Here is a 21229-nt window from a genome sequence, read left to right on the forward strand (position 1 = left end):
GTTGAAAGAAAAAACAGGCTAATTCAACAGATGTAACTGAAATTTCTTCAATATATAATTTAATTGTTTAACCGCTAACTTCATATTTTGTACGATGTATTTCTTTGTAGTTAAATATTCCATCATCGACATAACCACGCAATTATACACAATTTTATTTTGACCTTATCATCTGCAACGTTTAAAATGAAATCGCTTTTTACATACTTAATTAAGGAAATTACAGTATTATTTCTAATTAAGAAAATTCCAGTTTAAATATATCATACAATGTAGTAGAACTGTTTATTTAAATATATAAAATTGAAGGTAGGATTTAAATATTTATAGATTGTTTAACATGTATACAAAAAGTCACTTTATTTTAAAGCAATTATAGTAATAATGGGTTTTATAAATTGTTAGTTACTATGTTACATATAGCAATAAATATTTTAAAAAGTTGGAAAAAATATTCTACAATATTTTCACAGTAATAAAGTGTAATCTACTTCTATTTTATATACATATTTATACAAACTTATGCATGTACAGAATAAAGAACATGCTTATTAATAAATATAACATTCTTTGTAAAAATTTAATATTACAATCTTTAAGTATTGAGTTGGAAGTGAGATAGTGTGCAATTAGTCGTCCCCCTGCATTGCAATTTTCTCGTTGCTGTTGTTTCATATTTAAAAAAAAAAGAAAAAAGAAAGAAAAGAATGTTTATAGAAACTATAGCTTATCTTCTTTTAACATCACAGAAAAATTGGTTTTAATTACTAACGCTTTCGCTAAATTAAAGTGCGATATATTTACCAATAGAATATATCAAGAAGCAAACAATATTGTTATACTTTGAATCATACATTATTCTCTAAAATAACTGTTCAAAAGTACTAACAATTTTTTCTCTTTAATCTTATCAGGCTTGCACTATTCTTACACATTCTTTATCAACATGTACACTTTAGCAAATAGTAACTTAAAAGAAAATTACACTATAAAATTTCTTATAAGCATACACAAAACTTATATTATGAGTAATGTGTTTGTTTTAAATAATATGTATACAATAATTACCTAACTTGTAGTCTTATAAATATATCATGTACATTTTTAATGTAATGTATTGTATATCAACGAAAATTGCACACTATTAATTACGCATTTGTGTATTCTTTATAAGAAGTTGAATTTTATACAATAATTTTCATATAAGTAATATGAAAAAATATTAACTATCTTTTTTTTATAAACAAGAATTATTTAGATGTAGTACTTAATATAATTTCAAATGTAACTTAAACATACATATTCACAAAAATTTATATATATTCTTGAAAAAATAAATTTTTGCAACAATTTTCAATTCAATTCATGCACGTATTTCACATTGTTTACGTTTTTCTGAATTTTTCAAGGTATTGTATACTTGAATATTTATTAAATAAATGTTCTTAAAAGATCTTTACTTTTATTTCAAAAATATTTTGAAGTGCATATTTTTCTTTGTTAATACTGTGTTAGATTTAATAATTTTACATAAGTAATTCTTATTCAAATTATAACATTATGTAAGAATTCCTTAAAATATATTTAGTATTCCTTTTATTTAGATGTAATGCAGATTTTTCTTTTCAAATTTACAATATATTTAAAGAATGACAATCTATAGAAAACTTTCAAATTTCTCTAATTTAACACATACTTAAAAAAACATTAAATACATTAACTTAAATGTCTTGCATAAAAGATATGACTAAATTTTTAGAATAAATTTTAAATATGTTATAAGAATAATAGTTCAGAAATTTTTCCTTGGTCACATCAGTATCTTACATTAATTAAAGTTTAAAAATATTTTATTCAAATATAATATAGGGTGTGTTACTAGAATCAACAATTACGATTTCTGTTTATATAAAGTAAAACAATTCAACATCTGAGACTATGAACTACTAGCTATACCTGATTAGATCTCCTACTTCTACGAGAAGAACTTGAAAATAATGGACGTGGTTTGTATAAGTCATCACTTGAATAACGTTGACTGCTTCTATGCCGGCTGCAATTACATAACAAACTAATTATAGTATGATTAGTGAAGATACATCCATATTTTAAATGAAATTTTTTAACATTACAAAGATATGTAGATTTAACTTTTTACATTGTATGTTATATATAATTTGTTGGTATTTGATATCTCAATAGCTTCTAGGTAACTTGTTTTTTCATAAATAGAGACCTTAAACAAATTTATAATAAATATAAGATTTTTAATTTTTTACATATACTTATAAAAATAAAATATTTATCTAGAAGTTTATAAAAAAAACTCTGGTTTTAACATTCTTCCCCATATTAACCCCTTGACGCTCACATCCGTGACATATATGAACATGTCCAATTCATGAGCTAAGCCAATATGCCCACCGCTTGATGTTCAATCTAACCACGGATAAAATTGAAACTGTAACATTTTATGCTATTTATAAATTATATTGTATGTTGCTTTACTAATTGTTTCCTTTTATATATATATTAAATGAATAAAAGATAACAATATCCACAACTTTAAAATGGTATGTCTTATTATATATATGTCTATATTATATGTCTATTTTTTCAGTTTTCGAATGACTAATATTCTTCCTTATGTTCTCTTTTCGATAGTTTAGAATTTTGTTTTATTGTTTTTATTGTTATATTTTATTCTTTCTATGATTATTATTGTGTTATTGTTGAATTATTACCATATTATACAGAAAAATAGTACAGAAAATGAATCATTGTATAATCAGGCATGTTGAGTACAATTTTTTACTTTTTATAATGACACCTTTAAAAATGCAGAATATATGTTTTCATATCCACATAAAATGAATAAATGAAAAATTTGTGCATTTTATAATGGCGAATTTGAGAAAAGCATTAAGGGGTTAAAAAAATAAGTAAAAATGAAAAAGAAATAATTATACAACATACCCTTTGTCTTCTTTAATCAGATTTGAAGAGGGTATTTTTTCACTTGTTGCAGATACATCACTTTCTGGACTTAAAGGCATAACAAAATTTTCCCCATTTAAAAGTCCTTGTGGAGCACATATGTTTGGTTGAAGCCTTTGCTTCTTAGGTACCAGTTTTCTCTTTTTTATATTACTTAATGCTTCTTCATTAGGTAGACTCAGTCCTTTTTTATGACTATCGTTATTATTATTTGAATTATTTAATAATATATCTGTCAATGGGCTAGACGAATGTTTGCGTTTTGGTAAAGGTGGTGCCATAGCTTTTGGCACTGAAGATACAACTTGACCTCCTAAACTCTCTATTATGTCTTCTAAAGAACTGTTTTCTATCAATTCCAATGATTCTAAGAAACTAGAAAATTTTTCTGATTTTTCATTATCTGCTTTGAAGTAACGACAATCTTCGTTATCTTCAGTTTCCATTGATGTTGATTCTATTGCCTCTGGTTGTTGCTCTTTAGGTTTTATAATGCAATCTCTATTAATTATACAGCTATTTACATTAGAAAGACTACTATTTTGAGCATCCTGTGAAACATCTTCATCTCTAAATTTTGATGTTGTAGGTATCTCTATACTTTTATTATTGTTTGAACACGTCATGTTATGTGTATTTATATTACTTAACTGTAATTGCTCTTTTTTCTCGCTTACATCTTTTTTATTAGTATCAATACTAAAATGGTTTGGTTCTTGAGGTACTACATGTATTTTTATTTCAGATACACTGGTTTCTTGTTGTGTTTCCTTTTTAGAATATATGTCTACAGAATTATCTATTTCTTCTGCCTTTATCATATTGTTATCTGCTTCTTCTATGCTAGAAGACAATGATTCTTTATTTTCTGAATTTTCAACTCCTTTCTTATTAGACAATGTTTTTTGAATATTTAAACTCAGTGGTTGGATAGATTCCTTTTCTATTTTATTGGGAAGTGTTTCACTTAATGATTTTTTTATACATAGTTCCATGTCTGACAATTTCAATTTTAGATTAGAATGTGTCTCCAACAAATCTTTTGCACCAGCTTCAGTTTGTAACATCATTATTGATCTTTCTTCTAATGTTAAATTAGTATATTTCTCAGGATATGGCTCTTCATACTCTTCATCTGGTATTTCTATTATTTGAACACGTTCTTCATCTGGTATACTTTCAACATTATCATTATTTATGGTATTTGTTTGAATTGGTTGTTCTATTTTTTCACTAAGTTTCTTCTCTAATTTCTTATTTTCTTTAAGTTTCTGTTTCTCTATCTGTTTCCTAATTTTCATTAATTTTTTAGCTTCATGTATATTTTTTGCAAATTTTGGTTTCTTTACTTTCATTTCTCCTGAAATGCTATAGTCTTCTCCTAGCAATGTTCGTTTTTTTAGAGGCAGGTTAATATCATTAAATTCTAATTCTTGTTTAACATGTATTTCCTGATTATTAGTGTTGTCAGTTTTGTATTCTGTATGTAATTCTGTTGCTTTATCCAATTTATAACTTTGTTGTTCAAATGATAACTTTAGATCACTTGGATGTGATTCTTCAACATTGTCTGATGTTTCACTGCCTGAATTACTCATATGATTTGTTTCTTTAGAAAAAGTTGATGTATTTGACTTATTATTTGCAATGTTAGATCCAGAATTACTAGACTGTGAACTTTTGCTACTTGGCCCATTTGAACCATCTCTATCTGTAGAACGTCGATCGTTAGAATTCCTTCTTAAACTAGAATGGTCATCTTTTGACTTGGACTTTTTCTCTTCTCTTCGCCTTTTGTCTTTATGTTGGGAATCAGTTTTATTATCTTTCTTGCTATCTAACTTCTCATTTCGTGTTGAACTTTTACTTTGCGTATGATTTTTAGCGTCCTTTTTACCATTTACCTTTTCATTATTTGACTTAACATCTTTTCTTACTTCAGGTTTATCAATCTTTTCTTCTTTTTCATTTTTTATAAATTTCTTTGCATCCTGTTTATCTAATTTTTCTGGTGGGTCTGATTTTATACTGATATGATTTTTAGACTTCATATGATCTTTAGAAGTACGTCTCTCATCTCGTTTATTCTTATCTCTGTCCTTCGATTCGTTTCTTTTTTCTTTCCCATCAATAATTTTTTCAGATGCTTTAATAGTTTTCACTTCATGAGAACTTGATGAAGAATTTTTGGAGGAAGTTTTATGATCTTTCTTATACAACTTTTTATCTTTTGGAAAATCCTTTTTGTCTTTATTTTCTTTATTTGATTTTGATTCTTTGTTGTCTTTATTTAATTTTTCTTTTTCTGTTAATTCTTTCTTTTCTCTAAGCTCCCTAATCTTTTCTTTGTAAAGATCTTTTAGATCTTTTCCTTCTTTACTAATATTATCTTTCTTGTCTGTTTCTCTTATTTTATCTTCCTTTGTTTTATTGTAGTTATCCTTTTCTGTATCTTTAATTTTATCTATAGTTTCTTTTGGTTGATCGTTTTTATCTTTAGGTTTATTTTTATCATATTTGTCATACTTTGAACTGCTATGACTCCTTTCTTTTTTTTTGTCACTACTTCTATCTCTATGATGCTTTCCATCTTTTACATGATTTTTATCTTTTGATTTTGATTTAGATTCATGGTCTCTGCTTTTATCTTTATTTTTATATTCATATCTATCTTTTATACTGCTATCTGTAGCATCACGAGAATTTTCTTTAGAGGATAAATTGTTTTTAATAGTTTTAGAATCTTTAACATCTTGTACATCCTTATTCTTATTTAATTCAAAAATATTTTTATTACTTTTATTTTTACTGGATTCATATTCTCTGATAGCTTTAAAATTTTCTTTAATATTTTTAACATCATACCTATCTTTATTGACTTCATCTTTCAATGGATCATGTATCGGAGTTGATGCATGATTAGAAGATCCAAAGTCAGTTACAATAGATAATCGAGAATCAGAAGAAACTTTGCTTAGTTGTGAATCTTGGTTACTATAATCAAAGTTGTCTCTTGATAATTCGTTACAAAAATCAGGACTTCTAGATCTATGGCTAGTTAATTCTGATATACCTGATAAATGTGAATCATTGGAATTATTAGATTCATTTAGATTCATAATATCAATTGGTTCAAAAGTGGGACTGTCTTCTTCATCCTCCTCTGTTTTATCATCTGATTTTCCAGATATATTTAAATTTAAAATACTACCAGTCTTATTAAAAATTTTATCACTTTCATCTAATGCTTTTTCTTCTGAAGAAACCTGTCCATTTTCAGATATACTATCTTTACCTTTTTCATTGGAGATTTCTTCTTCTAGTGACTTTTGTTCATTAAATTTTATATCTTTTTTTATTTCTAAATCTTCCATTGCATCCATAGACTCCAAAGATACATCTTTTAAACTATTTTTATCAGACTCTGGTGAAACAGGATCTAAATCTTTGGGTAATAAATCTTTAAGGCCACACAAACCATTTTTTTCTTTTGCCTTAGGTCTTTCTAATCCTAAAAATTTGTATACTACATCTTCAATCTGATGCATGAAGACAGAATATACTTTTGGATTTACTACTTGATCTACTATGCGTTCTACACCGGCATCTAAATAAGGAGCCTCATGTATGTGCTTCCTTAATGTTTCTCTCAACTGATTTTTGTTTAAATCTGGTTTCCATGATTGTTTGCTAAGGAAAGAATTTACAGATCCTTCTACTCTTGTACGTAAATTTTGATATGCAGGCTGCAATGAAAATGGTAAAAATTATTACCAACAATATTTATGCCTACAGAAGCAAGAAAAATTGTTATTATATAGTATGTGTTTGAATATAGTAGATGAAAACCATATATATACATTACTTTAAAAATTACTATATTACGATTTCAAAATATTGTTCAAAATGTATATAGTAATAGTTATATTATTGCATAAGGTTTTAATAATGAATCAATTGTTTAAATATTATATATAAATATATTGCATACCTTGGTATCAACATCGGCAATACATTCTTTACGAAATTGATCAAAAATTCCTTGAGATTTAACTTCTCCTACAATGTGATCTACTAACCGTGGATCACCTGGTAATAACGTGTTAGGTAAACCCAACTCCATGATAAATAAAGTATTCAAAATGATTATAATTCACTTGAATGTTAAACAATCATTCATTTTCACTGACGAAATCATCCTGTGAAACAGTACGTGGCCATAGTTTCTTACTTCGCGTCTAGGTTAAATGTTGGATCTGTGTGAATAAATGAATAATAATCAGTGATACCAATCTTTCTATAGTTTCATTTATAACAAGTATCATAGAACAAGGTAGATATTGAAGTCGATAAAATATTTTGTAACAAACATGGGAGAGTAAAAGAAACTAGTATTGTCACCTTATCGCGTAAATTTGTTTTTGGTTTGATTATGTGAAGTTGGTTTCGATGATTTTTACCTAGCTACAAATATCTCCTATAAGCCGAAACGAAATTAAAAATTGATTTAATATATGACTATGTGTAAAACAGATCGCTTATAAATTATTGTAGCACAATGCGCTTGTGAATTTTTGTAGAGTTTTGTACATAGTGCAGTATAGTATAAATCGTATTGCTAGGTATAATAGTGTAAGCTGCAAGTAACGAGTGACTTTAAAATCATAAAACTTTTGCGTCCGACCGTACACACCACAGTGATATAGACAATTCTCGACACTCGCTAGGGAAAACCGTCCGAATATTGAATCGTGAGTAGTTACGAAAAATCAACATGGTAGACAAGAAAGTTCTCATTCTGTGCACGCGTGACATGATATGAACATCTTAGACAGAACCATAGACACTCTACTCATCTCTGTCTGTCTTGCAAGAACGCGGACTTTATTGACCTTCCATGTTGATTTTTCATGATTAAAAACGACTCAATTTTTGGACAGTTTTCCCTAAGTTTCGGTATATGAATGCTGAGATTTGTTTATATAATTGCGATTCGGAGTCATAGACAGAAGTCTGTGTTCAGTGTTTTATAGACATCTGAAACAATCTTAGAGTCCCCAGATTCCATCAAATTGAATATAACAGCAGAGAGGAAATTTCCTCTGATAACGGTATAATACACACTCCACTTAAATTTGCATGCTTTCAGTAATATTAAATCACAGTTATTTTTATATTTAATTAAAGTTAATTATATTTAATTGAGATAAATAATTTGGATTGTTACATGATACGAAACATTGTAAAGATATATTTTTTAAATGTTATCTCGGTAATTATCAAAAAGGCGGAAATAGAATAGTTTAGATTTTCTATAATGTAATAATCAAAGCTTGGTAATAATTTTTATCTAAATTACAATTTTCTTTATATGCAGTTATGAAAGCGTCAAAATTTTACACTTAAGGCGTTTCTCAATGAGAAATTTATGATTCACGTTTAGTTGTATGGTATTAACATCTGAAAAATGTATACCTCAGATCTTACAGCCATTTTTAACATGGCAAGTTGTTCGGTGTTAAATGTAATTTGCTTGTGATTTTATTTTATTTAGTATTGCTGGCTAATACTACTCTTTTATTACATAAAGATTTACAGTTTTCTAGTTATGAAGAGGGTAACACTTTTTGTCAATGGCACTGACGTTTCAAATGGCAAGGTGGCTGCGATTTTATTCATATGCATAATAAATTTTGATTAATTGTTTACTTTTCATTTTCAATCAATTCCTTCACATTATATTTTTTCAACTTTTGCTTTATATCGTAATTAAATTACATATTATTTTATTTTGAATAATATAAATTTATATATTACATAATATATTTATAGAAATATTAGAAAAATGTTGCTACATATATATTCTGTACGTTTATTACATAAACAAAACTTTAAGTATATACTTGGAAATTATCTTTTTTTTGGCGTAGACAGCTTTTTAGGAGTTTTTTATATTTAACATTCTTATAATTTCTTTTTGTTTAAATAAAATATTTAATCTACAAAATATATATATTTTTGTTTGTATCTAAATGTGTTAGTAGATTTTGTTAATTATTGTTAATATGTTAATTAATGAATATTAAATATAAATATGGTTTATACATATTTATATTTTTTAGTTCTTAAACCGGAAACGGTAATATTTAAATACAATCTTTAATAAAGAATAATTAAAACATGAGAAAGTATCCTTATAATTTCTAAAATCCATTTATATTTTTTTGTATTTAATTTTTTTGAAAGATTTGTATACTTATTACAAAATTTATGTAGTTAACAATTAAAATAAGTATAAAAAGAGGATTGTAAAAATAAACAGAATTGCTGTTTTATAATATTTCTATGTTATAGATGATAAATTTATATTCATGAAAGATTTAATACATTTTATGGAAAAATGTAATTTAATTTTACTTGTAGGATAGAATTTATATAATTATATCTTTTTGTTTGAAAAAATGTTGTTATATGTAATAATGAAGTTTTGCATTCAAAATTGATTTGGATGGTTATTTTAGTAAATTACAATAAATTTTAGATATATAATTTGATATGTACTTGTTTTAGGTATTTATAGTAAATAGTTCATTAGATGAATTGCTGACAGCAGCTGGTTCAAAATTTAACATTACTGCTAAAAGGATATTTAATGTTCAGGGTGGAGAAATTGATGATATCAATATAGTTCGGTAAAGTAAACTATATCAATAATCAATCTATTTTTCTATTATGTTCATAGCACACATAATTTAGCAGAATGAACTTCTTGCAGGGATGACGATGTTTTATATGTTTCATGTGGAGAAGATTTTATTCCAAAGGATAAGCCTTGTACTCGGAGTCAGATAAATCAGAATACAGTTAATTCAGAATGGATTACACTGAATGTCGGTGGAAAGTATTTCACAACAACCAGAGATACTTTAACAAAAAAGGAACCAACGTGTATGTTGGCCAGGTAAGCAAATATGTTTAATTGATTTATGGTCTAAGCAGAGTTGTAATTGCTATATCAGAAAATGTACTGGTACTGTTTTATTGATTTTTAGTTAATATTTTTGCACATACTTATAATACGAAAACACAGAATGTTTACAGACGCCACAGACACAGAACAAAGAATCTTACCTAGTCGACAAGACAAAAATGGTGCATTTTTAATTGATAGGAGTCCCACATACTTTGAACCATTGTTGAATTATTTAAGACATGGACAGATAATACTTGATGCCAATGTGAATGCAGCAGGTGTGATTTTTAGAATATTTTGTAATTCATTAATTTGTTAGTTGTATGAGTTTTTGGTATGATTATGATTTAAATAATTTTTCTATTGAATATAAGATTTTTCTTCTCTAGTTATAATTTTATTTATATCTTTATATATTTCATTTTTTTTAGGTGTTTTGGCAGAAGCACGTTTCTATGGAATAGAAGGTGCCATTGATATATTGACTGCAATGGCAGATGAAAAAGAACTTCAGAGAAGTGGTTTGGTATCCTTTACTCGTAAAGATGTACTTAAAGCAATTATGTCAACACCTACAACTTCTGAACTTAGATTTCAAGGTGTTAATTTTGTTGGTGCTGACTTATCAAAGTTAGATCTCAGGAATATAAATTTTAAGGTAATTAGAATTATTTTAGTATTATAATAATAAATTAAGTTTATGTAAATAAATGTAGTTATCATAAATTTGAAATAATATTTCAGTATGCAATTATGCGTGGCTGTAGTTTAGCAGGTTCGAATTTATCTGGCTGTTGTTTTGAACGAGCAGATTTGTCTTATGCAAATTTACAAGGTGCACAGTTAATTCGCGTAAGGATGCTGTGTGCGAATTTAGCCGCTGCCGATCTACATTCGTGTAATTTTGAAGACCCTTTAGGTGTACCTGCTAATATGGAAGGTGTAAATCTTAAAGGTGCCAATCTTGAAGGTAGTATCATGGCTGCCGTAAATCTTAGGGTGGCAACGTTAAAAAATGCTATTTTAAGAAACTGTATTCTTAGATCAGCTGTATTAGCTGGTGCTGATTTAGAGGTACTATCTTATTAATAATTATTCTTCTTATAATACATATTTCTTTATTTTTTTATGATACAAGTAAATTATTTATATTTGTTACAGTGCTGTGACTTATCGGGATCTGATTTACACGACGCGAATTTAAGAGGCGCAAATTTCAAGGATGCTGCATTCGATTTGATGTTAACGCCATTACACATGTCTCAAACGATACGATAAATGTGGTTTAAGTTCTGTGATATAAATATTATATTTATTTAATTCGTAGAATGATTTCAGTAATATCATTTTCGTAGATGTACGATGCATTTAATTATTGTCACGTAAAATTATTATTGCATCATAAATCTACGGCCTACCACTACAATTGACAGTTTAACAGATTTATGATTTCTATCAATAATCTTTGAGTGAGAATATTTACTTTTTTGTAAATTAAGGATATTAAGGTGGATGAGGATTTTAATTTCGAAAATTAATGAGGGGCATTTCCGTCAATTAATTGATTAATTATGATTTGTTTATTTCTTTTTTTCTACTTTATGTATACATGGCACATATTTTTTTAAAAAATGTAATTGAAGAAAACAGGTACGTAATTTGATATACTAACTTTTGATAAATCGTTACATCATTTTACGTAGAACGAGTTGATATTATTTATACAAAGATCGAAGCGTTAATCTTGCATTCAAGGTAAATCACCACAGAAAGTGCGCTAGAATTAGGGAAAGGTTTTGCACACATATTTCCTTATTTGATCGTAATATACTTATTTAGAATTTTGTGATCAAAGTGTGAATTTTGTGACTGATGTGAATTGAACGAATGTATGATGATCATATAAATTATTTATAGTATTTTATTTAAATAAAATACAAAATATATTTATTTTTGTTCATTGTATAATAGAGTCATAAAAAACACATTTATTGTTTTCACATTCTCAGCAAATATTATAAAGTAACACGTTTGTTTTACATATTAGCAAAGAAATTTCGAAGAAATTGTATTTTTTTTAAACATATAAAAAGAGTAATATATATGTATATATATGTATATAAGTAGCCACAAACGCACTTAATAGATTTTAATAATTTAAATGGAAGCAATATGAAGTAGTTTTCTTTATAATTAAGAACTATAAATATGGTACTATTTTTATATTAAATTATTAATATTGATATAAATACTGATACAGAAATGTTTCTGCAAAACAAATGTGAGAGATACACAAAATTATCATTTTAGTATATAATATTCAAAATAATTATTTCTGTTGATTTTTGAAAATAAATTAATATTGATATACATATTTAAGATAAATTTTTAGCAAAAGTCAATCTTCCATCATTTGCAGAATAATCAGTAGTAGCAGTACGTTGAATGTTTCAGTAAATGCTTGTGTATGACGTGCACGTGGTGTTGTATTAGAAATGTGGACTATTACATTTGCTACATTACACATTGAGCCCGGAAATGTACTTTGAATCCCGATTAACGTATCCCGATATAACAATAGGCTTTTAAAGCGTATAATACAATATATTTTGTAGATATCAGATTGTGACTTCCAAATAGAAATATTTCATACTGTAGAGTTGAAGATTATAAAGTCTCTATAGGATAATAAATTAAGTTCCTTGTAAATTTCTATAAAAAAAAAAAAAAATAATAATCGTTGTAGATATGGTTATTAAAAATATACAGATAGATCCTTAAAAAAGATATTTATAATTTACATAAAAATAAGAATTATAATATATTTATTGTGTACATTTCTTCCATGGGATTGCAGGAGTTTTATTTTAGTATATGTTTGATATTTTTTTGCAATGTTTTTTGTAAGAAATATTTTTTTAGAAAGATTTTTTAACAAAATATTGTTTTTCACAACATAGAGTTTTATTTTTAATTGATAATAGTGGTAGTACATATGTGTATTAAGAAAAGGTTCTCTCTTCATCCTTTTATACATGTTTTTATGTAGGTGATTATCAAAACATTGTCAAGAATAATATGATTGATACTGAATTAAACTGCTTCTTCAATTTAATTAGAAATTCTATAGTTTCCTCTCATACATCATTTTTTTTTTTTTTTTATTAAAGAAAATCTTTCTCTAAAATATTTCATTCTTTTTTCTATTTCTTCTTTCATTTAAAAGCTTTTTATTTTTTGGAAGATTTTTATTTTCTGACATTTCTTTTTAACTAATTATTTCAATACAGGATATGAAATGGCTAGAACATTTTAAATATTACATTAGACTATTAAAAATATTTCACGATATCTGATTCTTTTTTAGAGAATGATTTACTATGTTTAATACATAACAGCATGTCAAATTTTGAATAGGATTTTAAGAGGACGATAAAAATGAAGATGAAATAATTTTATAACATATAATAACAGGGAAGAGAAGCTGAATCTTATTTTGAATTTCTTATATTTTTCATTAAATAAAATGAAAGAATTAGGGCCAATATGCACTATCGACTAGTGGCTAGCGACCACTGGATTTATTGGAGTATATGAGCCCGTACACTCTTGATCATGGCAACAAGCGACGTACTGGTGCCTCGTTAGACATGGATTGTCTTTAAAATGTGTGTAAATTTCTTTCATATGAGGTTCTTGCAAGAACGTACCCAAGGACGTATCCAATATTTCCCTTTCCCCCTTTTTTTTAAACTGACTTTATAATTATAACAGTTTCTTCGACATCCATTCTGTTCGAGCAATTCTACAATGTTGACAACTTTTGAGTTTTCGAATTGACGATCTTGGTCGTCGAGTCCATTCGCATAGTTCTTGGTCGTCGGGTGACCAAGCGTGTAATGGCCCTTATTCATTTTGATTGAAGTTTCCTTGCGTATTTCTGCACCTCACAACGAAAATAATAATTGGTTAAAGTAGAAATAGATTAACGACAAAACTATTAAGCCCATCAAGATAACGATCCAATACACATGTTGGTGTTTGACCCATTAATTAATAATTAATGAAGTCCGTATTTGATACGTTATAAAATTAAAAATGGGTCGATGTTATTACTAAGGAAGAGAGAAAATAATTTGTTGATAAAAGAAGGAAATAAGAGAAACAGAATTACCTGGCAGATGGACAGACAGAATCGTGGATTATAGAATTTGTTAAAACATTGAATCCTCATGCATGGGATCCTGCCTCATCAATGTCTAGTTCAATGAATCCTGTATCTCAAAATCCCAACCGAACCAAAAACCTTCCCGATGAATAGCGAATTAATAACTGCATTTTTCCCAAAAAAGACCAAACGATAGTTTTGGAGTTAGTAGAAGGATTGTCCATTAAAGATTATGTAAATGCTATTGGTAAAATAGTGGCACCTCGTTTCATAAGATTCATTTCACACACACGAGTGTGCATTTACCTCGATTCAAAAGAAAAAGAATTAGTCGGATTATTTAATAGACAAGTACAAAAACTTTTTCATCAATAATATAAATATGAAAGTGAGGCCACTGATCTATCCGTTTCAACGAATTATTCTGCTTAATATATCCTCCATTATTTCGCATGAAACTTTAGGAAAAACAACAATCACGTCTGAACGTCCAAGATGTCCGTTTTAAGGGTTAGTTTTCAAGAATTATGTTTTACCCATATACTAAGCTTTAGGAGGCCCGGAAGATACATCTAAAATTTCGGAATCCTTTATTGTTATACGTGAAGAGACTCAGTATAGAGTATTCATAACTACGGATAAGCCTGTTTCTACTGTAATGAAGAAAGCTATATTACCAAGCTTTATCCAAAAAGAGAACATGAGTACATCTATTTATTTCTCACTACGAAAAATAAGAAAAAGAACCTCTTGCTCCTTCGGTAACAGAGAAATCAATTTTATGACATATCTCAAACAATAGAGCGCACTCTACGTCCACAGAAAGCACCAATATTACAATTATCCAATATTGTTATAATTATACAATATTACAGACATTGACAACACAGCTATGCCAATACGCCATTATCCATAGTACATAATACTATACCAGTTAAATCATGAAACAATACTGCTAAGTAAAAAATTAAAGTCAGAAAGGCAGACCAAATCAATGAAACGCTTGAACTTGCTAAAATCCTCGTCTACGCCAACCAACACAGAATGCCTCTTAATTGCGACCAAGATCTCTTGAAAATGCTTTTGTATCAAAAAATTGTTATTAAATAGGTTTGGGATTTGATATTTAATTGATTCACACAGATTAGTTTTGTATGCTCTGTATTTCACCACCTTGTACAGTCATTTCACACTGGATACTCAGAAAAAAAAAAAAAACATAGCGAACAGGGAAAAACAGAAAAGAATCGCAAGTAGTCGTACCAACTCTGCATGTAAGAACTAACCTGACATTTATCTCAATAAAAAAGCACTTGAAATTGCACGTGAGTACACACATGACACGTTGACCGTAATTATGATGTTGAAAGTATCCTCATCTCAAGACAAAAACCATTAAAAATAGATTCCGCAGAATCTCAAAAAAACTTGGAGCTAGTCCACCAAATCCATAATCAATTTTTAATGACGCTTCAATATCAGCAGATTGCGAATTAGATTATGAATTTGACCAAATATTCATAGTTCCCTAGATCAAAATTCCCTAAATACCATTTATACGAAATGCCTATCACTATCATACAATAGAACTCTAATGGTTCCCTTCGCCGTTTTACCTCAACTAAAGATCCTAATCAATAAATGCAATACAGAGGTCATCTATCTTCAGCAAACCAATTTTAGACCATTATTACAAAGAACCTAATTAAACTATACAACTGCAATTGGGAAAATATTGTATTTCCAAAAGTATGGGAAAATGTCACAGTTATTCCGATTGTTAGATCTGGTAAAAATCCAACAATGTTAGAGTGCTATTAATCCATTTTATTTACTAATATGTGTAAGGTAATGAAGAAGCTTATCAATTAGACTTCGTTGGGTTTTCGAAGTTAGTAATGTCCTATCTCCATACCAAAGTAGCTTCAGGTATTTTCATTCGACGTTTGATCACTTGATCAGCACAAAGTCCAACATATGCATATCTAAATAGGATATTAGCGTGGCTAGGCCATTGGTAGCATTGAAAAGGCAATGGTATTGATATGTAGACAATGTTTACTGGCTGCTTTATATCCTTGGAGTTCACAGGGAACATCTTAATTTTTATTGAAATGTTCAAGACTCGACGCATAAAAGTGCGGTACAATAGCATATTGTTACAATCTTTAGAAAAGAGAATGGTGTTTCACAAGGATCAATTCTAAGTATTACGTTGTCCTTAATTGCAATTAACGAAGTAATGTCACTTATATCATCCCTAACAAAAGTCTTTCTTTCTGACCATTATCGCTAAGGAAAAAGTTCTAAAACAACGCAAAAGATTCTAAAACTTACACTAAATAATCTCTATAAATGGAACAAACTCCTCTGGCTATAAGTTTTCTCAGATCAAACTCCAAGTTGTTGTCTTCACCAAGCAGAGAAAACAATGTAAGCGGAAAATTATATTTAGGCAACGTTAAATATTTAACTGCGTTCGCGGGGAAACGCGTCTGCTATGTGACTCGTCAACGAGAGTCGTAAATTCTCGTCTCGATTAGTATCGACACCATGAATCAGCATAATTCCCTGTTTCGATTAAGATGATAGGGATATTTAGATAGAATCTGACACAGAGTTTTAAAGTTTAAATACAACTATATATTTCACAAAGAACACCTTCGAAGACTGAATGTGCGGATGAACGTTAAGTGTATGCGGAACGGTGTCGTTTTACTCTATGTCTTGTGCGGATAGCTGAGTGCAAGTGAAGATCGATGATGCAAAGGATAAAAACTTAAGATAGGCGTGCCTAGAACATGGGACAGGCGGATTTGTCAGTTACAATTTTTGGTAAAAGAGCAAGGACATTTTTGCTAATTGGTAGAAGAAACTGGTAGACAAAATGAGAACTGACCACCCCTAAACTGAATCGCAGGTACGAAACGTACCCTCGTGTGATGCACGGGGAAATACTACGTGCCCCAACGTTTAACCGTTATGTAAAAATAAGGAATACGACGGCAAATACTAAACCTTATGGCAGGTAGATGGAATCAAGATAATAAAGGTTATTTAATTAAAGTAATAAAAATAATTAATTTGCGATATGGCAGTAACGGCTCTTTAGGGATTATTGCTGGTCCGAGTGAATATGTTAAGGAAAGCGTAGACAAAGAAATAAAACTGGAAAAAAGTATATCGCATCTTTAGAAATTAGAAACGACTATTTTCAAAAGGTTGTTGTGGATGAAGAAATGGATGAGTGTGTAATGATTGGGTTGCGGTACGGAACATTAAACTTGGATAGTTAAATTCAAGCAAAATTTTGGAATTAATTTTCGATCCCAAACTTACTTGGAAACCTCATATAATAAATTTAAAAAGTGAATGCATCGACCGCATCTTAAACGTTTAACAAAAAATTAAACATTCTAACATTTAAAAAATCATAGTAGTAGCAAATAACTGGGGAGTAGACTGTGAAATACTTCCGACCGAGCAGGCGGCCCGAGACGTTCGGGGGAAAATTAGACGAGAGGTGTGGGAGCGGATCAACCTACTCACCGAAGACCAGATCCGGGGTCACTGAGCCGTTAGATCGGTCCTGCCAAATTGGGAGACTAGGAGAGACGGCGGAGAGCTTCCAATGTCCTTCCGGATGACGCAGGTGCTCGCAGGACATGGAGTATTCGGGGAATACCTAAAGAAAATCGGAAGAGAGGTGATGAGCACCTGTCATCATTGTGGTGAGGGCGAGGATACGGCTTAGCACACGTTAGAATTTTGTCCGGCGTAGGAGGCTGCACGTCATATTCTATGGCTAACGATCGGAGAAAGACTAGACCTCTCGTCAGTTGTGAAAGCGATGCTGAGGGGGCGACAAGAGCTCCTCGCAGTACGCTCATATTGCGAAGCCGTAATGCTCGTAAAGGAACGAACAGAGCGGGAGAGGATGAGAACATCCCACCTAGCAGGATTCCGCGCCGAAGGACGGCCCTATGCCGTCCTAGGTGGTCATAGAGGCTGATACGCCGAGGAGGATCTGGACCTCCTCAGACTTACACGATGGCCCAGGGGATAGCGTTGAGAGCGGTGGTCCCCCCAATGCCCGAACTAACAAAGGAAGACTCCCTTAGACAGGAGAAGACGCAGGAGTGCCCTGGCAGTAATCCGAAAATGGGTCCCGGGCATTCCAACTGAGCGTCGGGCGGTCCATCGTGGGGTTTTAGTCGGTATAGTCCGATACTATCCCGCCGCTTCCAAGCGAGGGGAGGGGGGTGTCCATGAGGTTTTCCCCACATATAAAAAAAGAAAGAAAGACTATGAAATACTTATTAACATGTGTAAGTCATTCATCAAATCCAAATTGGATTACGGTTCAATTATTTACAACTCATCATTGAGTGAATATTAACCATTAAAACATTTGACGTTATCCACCATTTTGCATTGTGAACAATTATAGGAGCATTTAAAACCATATTCTAAGACTCCTAAAAAAAGCCAACAAATTCCATCTTCAAATCAGAAGAAAAATGTTTAGTGGCCAAGCATTCAAAATCTCAACAATGTTCAGTAAACTTTATCATGTCGCCATCCCAAGGCGATTTAATGTGATGTATCTTGAATACCGAAATTACCCGAAACGATTCTACGGTAGAATATATGAAATAGTACAAAATTTAAATATTAAATTTTCCAATACTAACTCTACAAGACTTGAAATTACCATTTTGGATGATGCCGAAACATTCAAGTCAACCTGCAGCTCTCGATTTACGCAAATTCGACACAAGTCCGGTAGTATTTACTGCTTTGACTAATGAGCTACCTAATAAGTACCAAGACTACACTCCCATCCATACTGACGATTCTAAAAGGGAAATAGATACAGGATATGCAGTAATCACCTCGCAATCCACTGTAAGTGCCAGTTATTCCATCGAAATATAATAATCGACGTGATCTTTGCAAGATAGAACCATCACTAAAACACAGTGTATTTTCTTCCAGTCGCGGGGAGACGCGGTCGCGTTGTAGCGCGTCAACGGGAGTCGTAAATTCCCGTTACGATTGCACGAATCGACACCACGAGCAGGACGATCCCCTTATTTCTTTTGGGATAATAGGGGTGATTGGTTTTTAATATAACTGGAATCCACAGTTATATAATCTATATCTATTTATTTAACCAACCTACAATACTTATTGTACAATAATTGATTGATCCGAAGATTGATCGATTTGATGGATAGAACACGGAGAACTTGACTCGATATTTATCGATGTTCGTTGAATTCGCGATTTTATTCGTCAGGGTTTAAGATATATGCGGTATGATTTCTGAAGAAAGACTCACTGCCCTAGCATAAATTTCTTGTCCTCTCGGGGAGACGACCCCCACAGCGCTCGGATCACGCCCCCGCTCGCGCCGATGATCACATATGCCGACTTCTTTGTGAAATTAAAAAACGGATCGAATCGACGTTTCTGGAACTCGCGGCCGGGCGGCAACCATGCGCTTGTAACATCAACTACACCTCGATCTACATCAAAGACCGGGCCGCGCTTCGGAACCGCTGATGATAGAAATAAAGATGCGGCCGCACTCGGCGACAGTGTATGTCGGCGAGGCGAAGTGCTCAATGAACCTTCAATATCCCAACGGTCCTTTTGCCGAATATTCGAGAACGGCTAACAAACGCGTGGATAGTGGGGATATTGAGGGATGACAAAGAAAGAAACAAATCAGTTTTTAAAGGCGGAATTGTAAGAGCTTCAGTCTTAAAAAGTCGCTCCTAGAGTTCGGAAGTCAAGTGTAAATCAAGTGTGAAGAAATAAATTCTGTCTTTTTTATGTTTTTTTATTATTTTTTGTGTTTTTTTATTATTTTACGTGACATTTTGGCGATCCTGCCAGGATCCATCAGCTTCAAGTAAACGAAACTACGCATTTCGGGCTACGGTCAACCTTGAAGATTGAGGATCAACGAGCCACTCCAACAGAGGAAACACTTTTGACGTTTTGACAAAGGAACACCGCAACGGAACCTTTCCTACGGGTTAAACGATCAAGGTGAGGAAACTCTGCATTCTTTTACCAAATATAGAACGAGAAGAGACATTCAAGCACAAATAATACAATCAGTATAATAATGGCAACGTCACGAAAGGATAAAATCGAGACTGTTAACGCCGCTTCAACTAGTAGTGGGATAGACCCAACAGTTAGGGCTATATTAGATGCAATACAGAAACAAAATGAAACTTTCACTCAACAAATCAATACACTCACACTACGTATTGACGAAACTCAACGCGCAGCAAACGAAGAGAACAAAAAACTCGCAGCAGAGATCGCACTAGTAGGAAAAAGTTTAACAAAAATACATATGGGAGATGTATCAGAAGCCAATTCGCTAATGACCGCAGACGAAACAACCCACACTGCTAAAGACCAATCACCCCTTCGAGGACCTCCTCAGATGCCACCTCAGCTATCCGAAGACAGAGCTTTTACTCGACGTTTTACACAACCAGAGCTTAAAGCTAAAGACGCATTAAAGTGCATCCCACAACTTAACGGCGAAGACGATATAGGAGTAGAAGAATTTATTAAGGAAGTTAGAGAGATGAGGGTAATGTGTACTGAACAACATTTATTATTAAAAATGATTAAGATAGAGAAAATTTCGGGAAAAGCAGCTACGGCAATACGTAACGTACACATATCAGAATACGCACATTTATACCAAGCATTACGACAGAACGTAGCAACTCAAGCTTCGGTTCGGGAACACCAAGACCAATTACGAGAGGTTAGACAAGGATTTAACGAAAGCGTACAAAGCTATATTATTCGTTTTAGAAAATCTTTTAACAAATTACAGTATAGTATTACCAATGAATACCCGGACGAAATAACCAGACGTGCCATGAGCGACAGAATTTTAAAAGATTCGGTAACAGATTTCATTCGAGGATTAAAAACAGAAATAGGACAAGTTCTACTTGCCAATCCGCCGTACAACGTTATCGAAGCCGAGAAACGCGCCGCCGACATTGAAAGATATTTTCGTGAAGACAGAACGCGCAAGCAACAGACTG

The 21229-nt window shown here is 30.8% G+C and overlaps 2 protein-coding genes across 7 annotated transcripts; one reads left to right on the plus strand and one right to left on the minus strand.

Moving 5' to 3' along the window:
- Positions 1-331: 331 nt before the first annotated feature.
- Positions 332-7334, minus strand: LOC139993785 (uncharacterized). Of its 3 annotated transcripts, XM_072015836.1 has the most exons (4): positions 6989-7334; positions 2977-6743; positions 2159-2236; positions 332-2053 (listed from the first exon to the last, which is right to left on the minus strand). In XM_072015836.1, the coding sequence occupies exons 1-3, from the start codon at positions 7118-7120 to the stop codon at positions 2206-2208; spliced, it is 3930 nt and encodes a 1309-aa protein (XP_071871937.1). In that variant the 5' UTR covers positions 7121-7334; the 3' UTR covers positions 332-2053; positions 2159-2205. The 3 variants fall into 3 exon arrangements, with proteins under 3 accessions (XP_071871937.1, XP_071871936.1, XP_071871938.1); XM_072015835.1 differs by lacking the exon at positions 2159-2236 and having other exon boundaries at positions 6989-7331; XM_072015837.1 differs by lacking the exons at positions 332-2053; positions 2159-2236 and adding an exon at positions 2247-2461.
- A 1087-nt stretch (positions 7335-8421) lies between these two features.
- Positions 8422-11447, plus strand: LOC139993472 (BTB/POZ domain-containing protein KCTD9). 4 transcript variants are annotated; one of them, XM_072015223.1, is made up of 7 exons: positions 8422-8656; positions 9568-9689; positions 9773-9958; positions 10169-10248; positions 10402-10628; positions 10715-11044; positions 11132-11443. In XM_072015223.1, exons 1-7 carry the CDS (start codon positions 8606-8608, stop codon positions 11246-11248), a joined length of 1113 nt encoding a protein of 370 aa, XP_071871324.1. In that variant the 5' UTR covers positions 8422-8605; the 3' UTR covers positions 11249-11443. The 4 variants fall into 4 exon arrangements, with proteins under 4 accessions (XP_071871324.1, XP_071871323.1, XP_071871326.1 ...); XM_072015222.1 differs by having other exon boundaries at positions 8427-8656; positions 10088-10248; positions 11132-11442; XM_072015225.1 differs by lacking the exon at positions 8422-8656 and having other exon boundaries at positions 9808-9958; positions 10050-10248; positions 11132-11447.
- The last annotated feature ends 9782 nt before the right edge of the window (positions 11448-21229 follow it).

Source organism: Bombus fervidus, chromosome 13 (genome assembly GCF_041682495.2).
Source record: "Bombus fervidus isolate BK054 chromosome 13, iyBomFerv1, whole genome shotgun sequence".
NCBI lineage: Eukaryota > Metazoa > Arthropoda > Insecta > Hymenoptera > Apidae > Bombus > Bombus fervidus.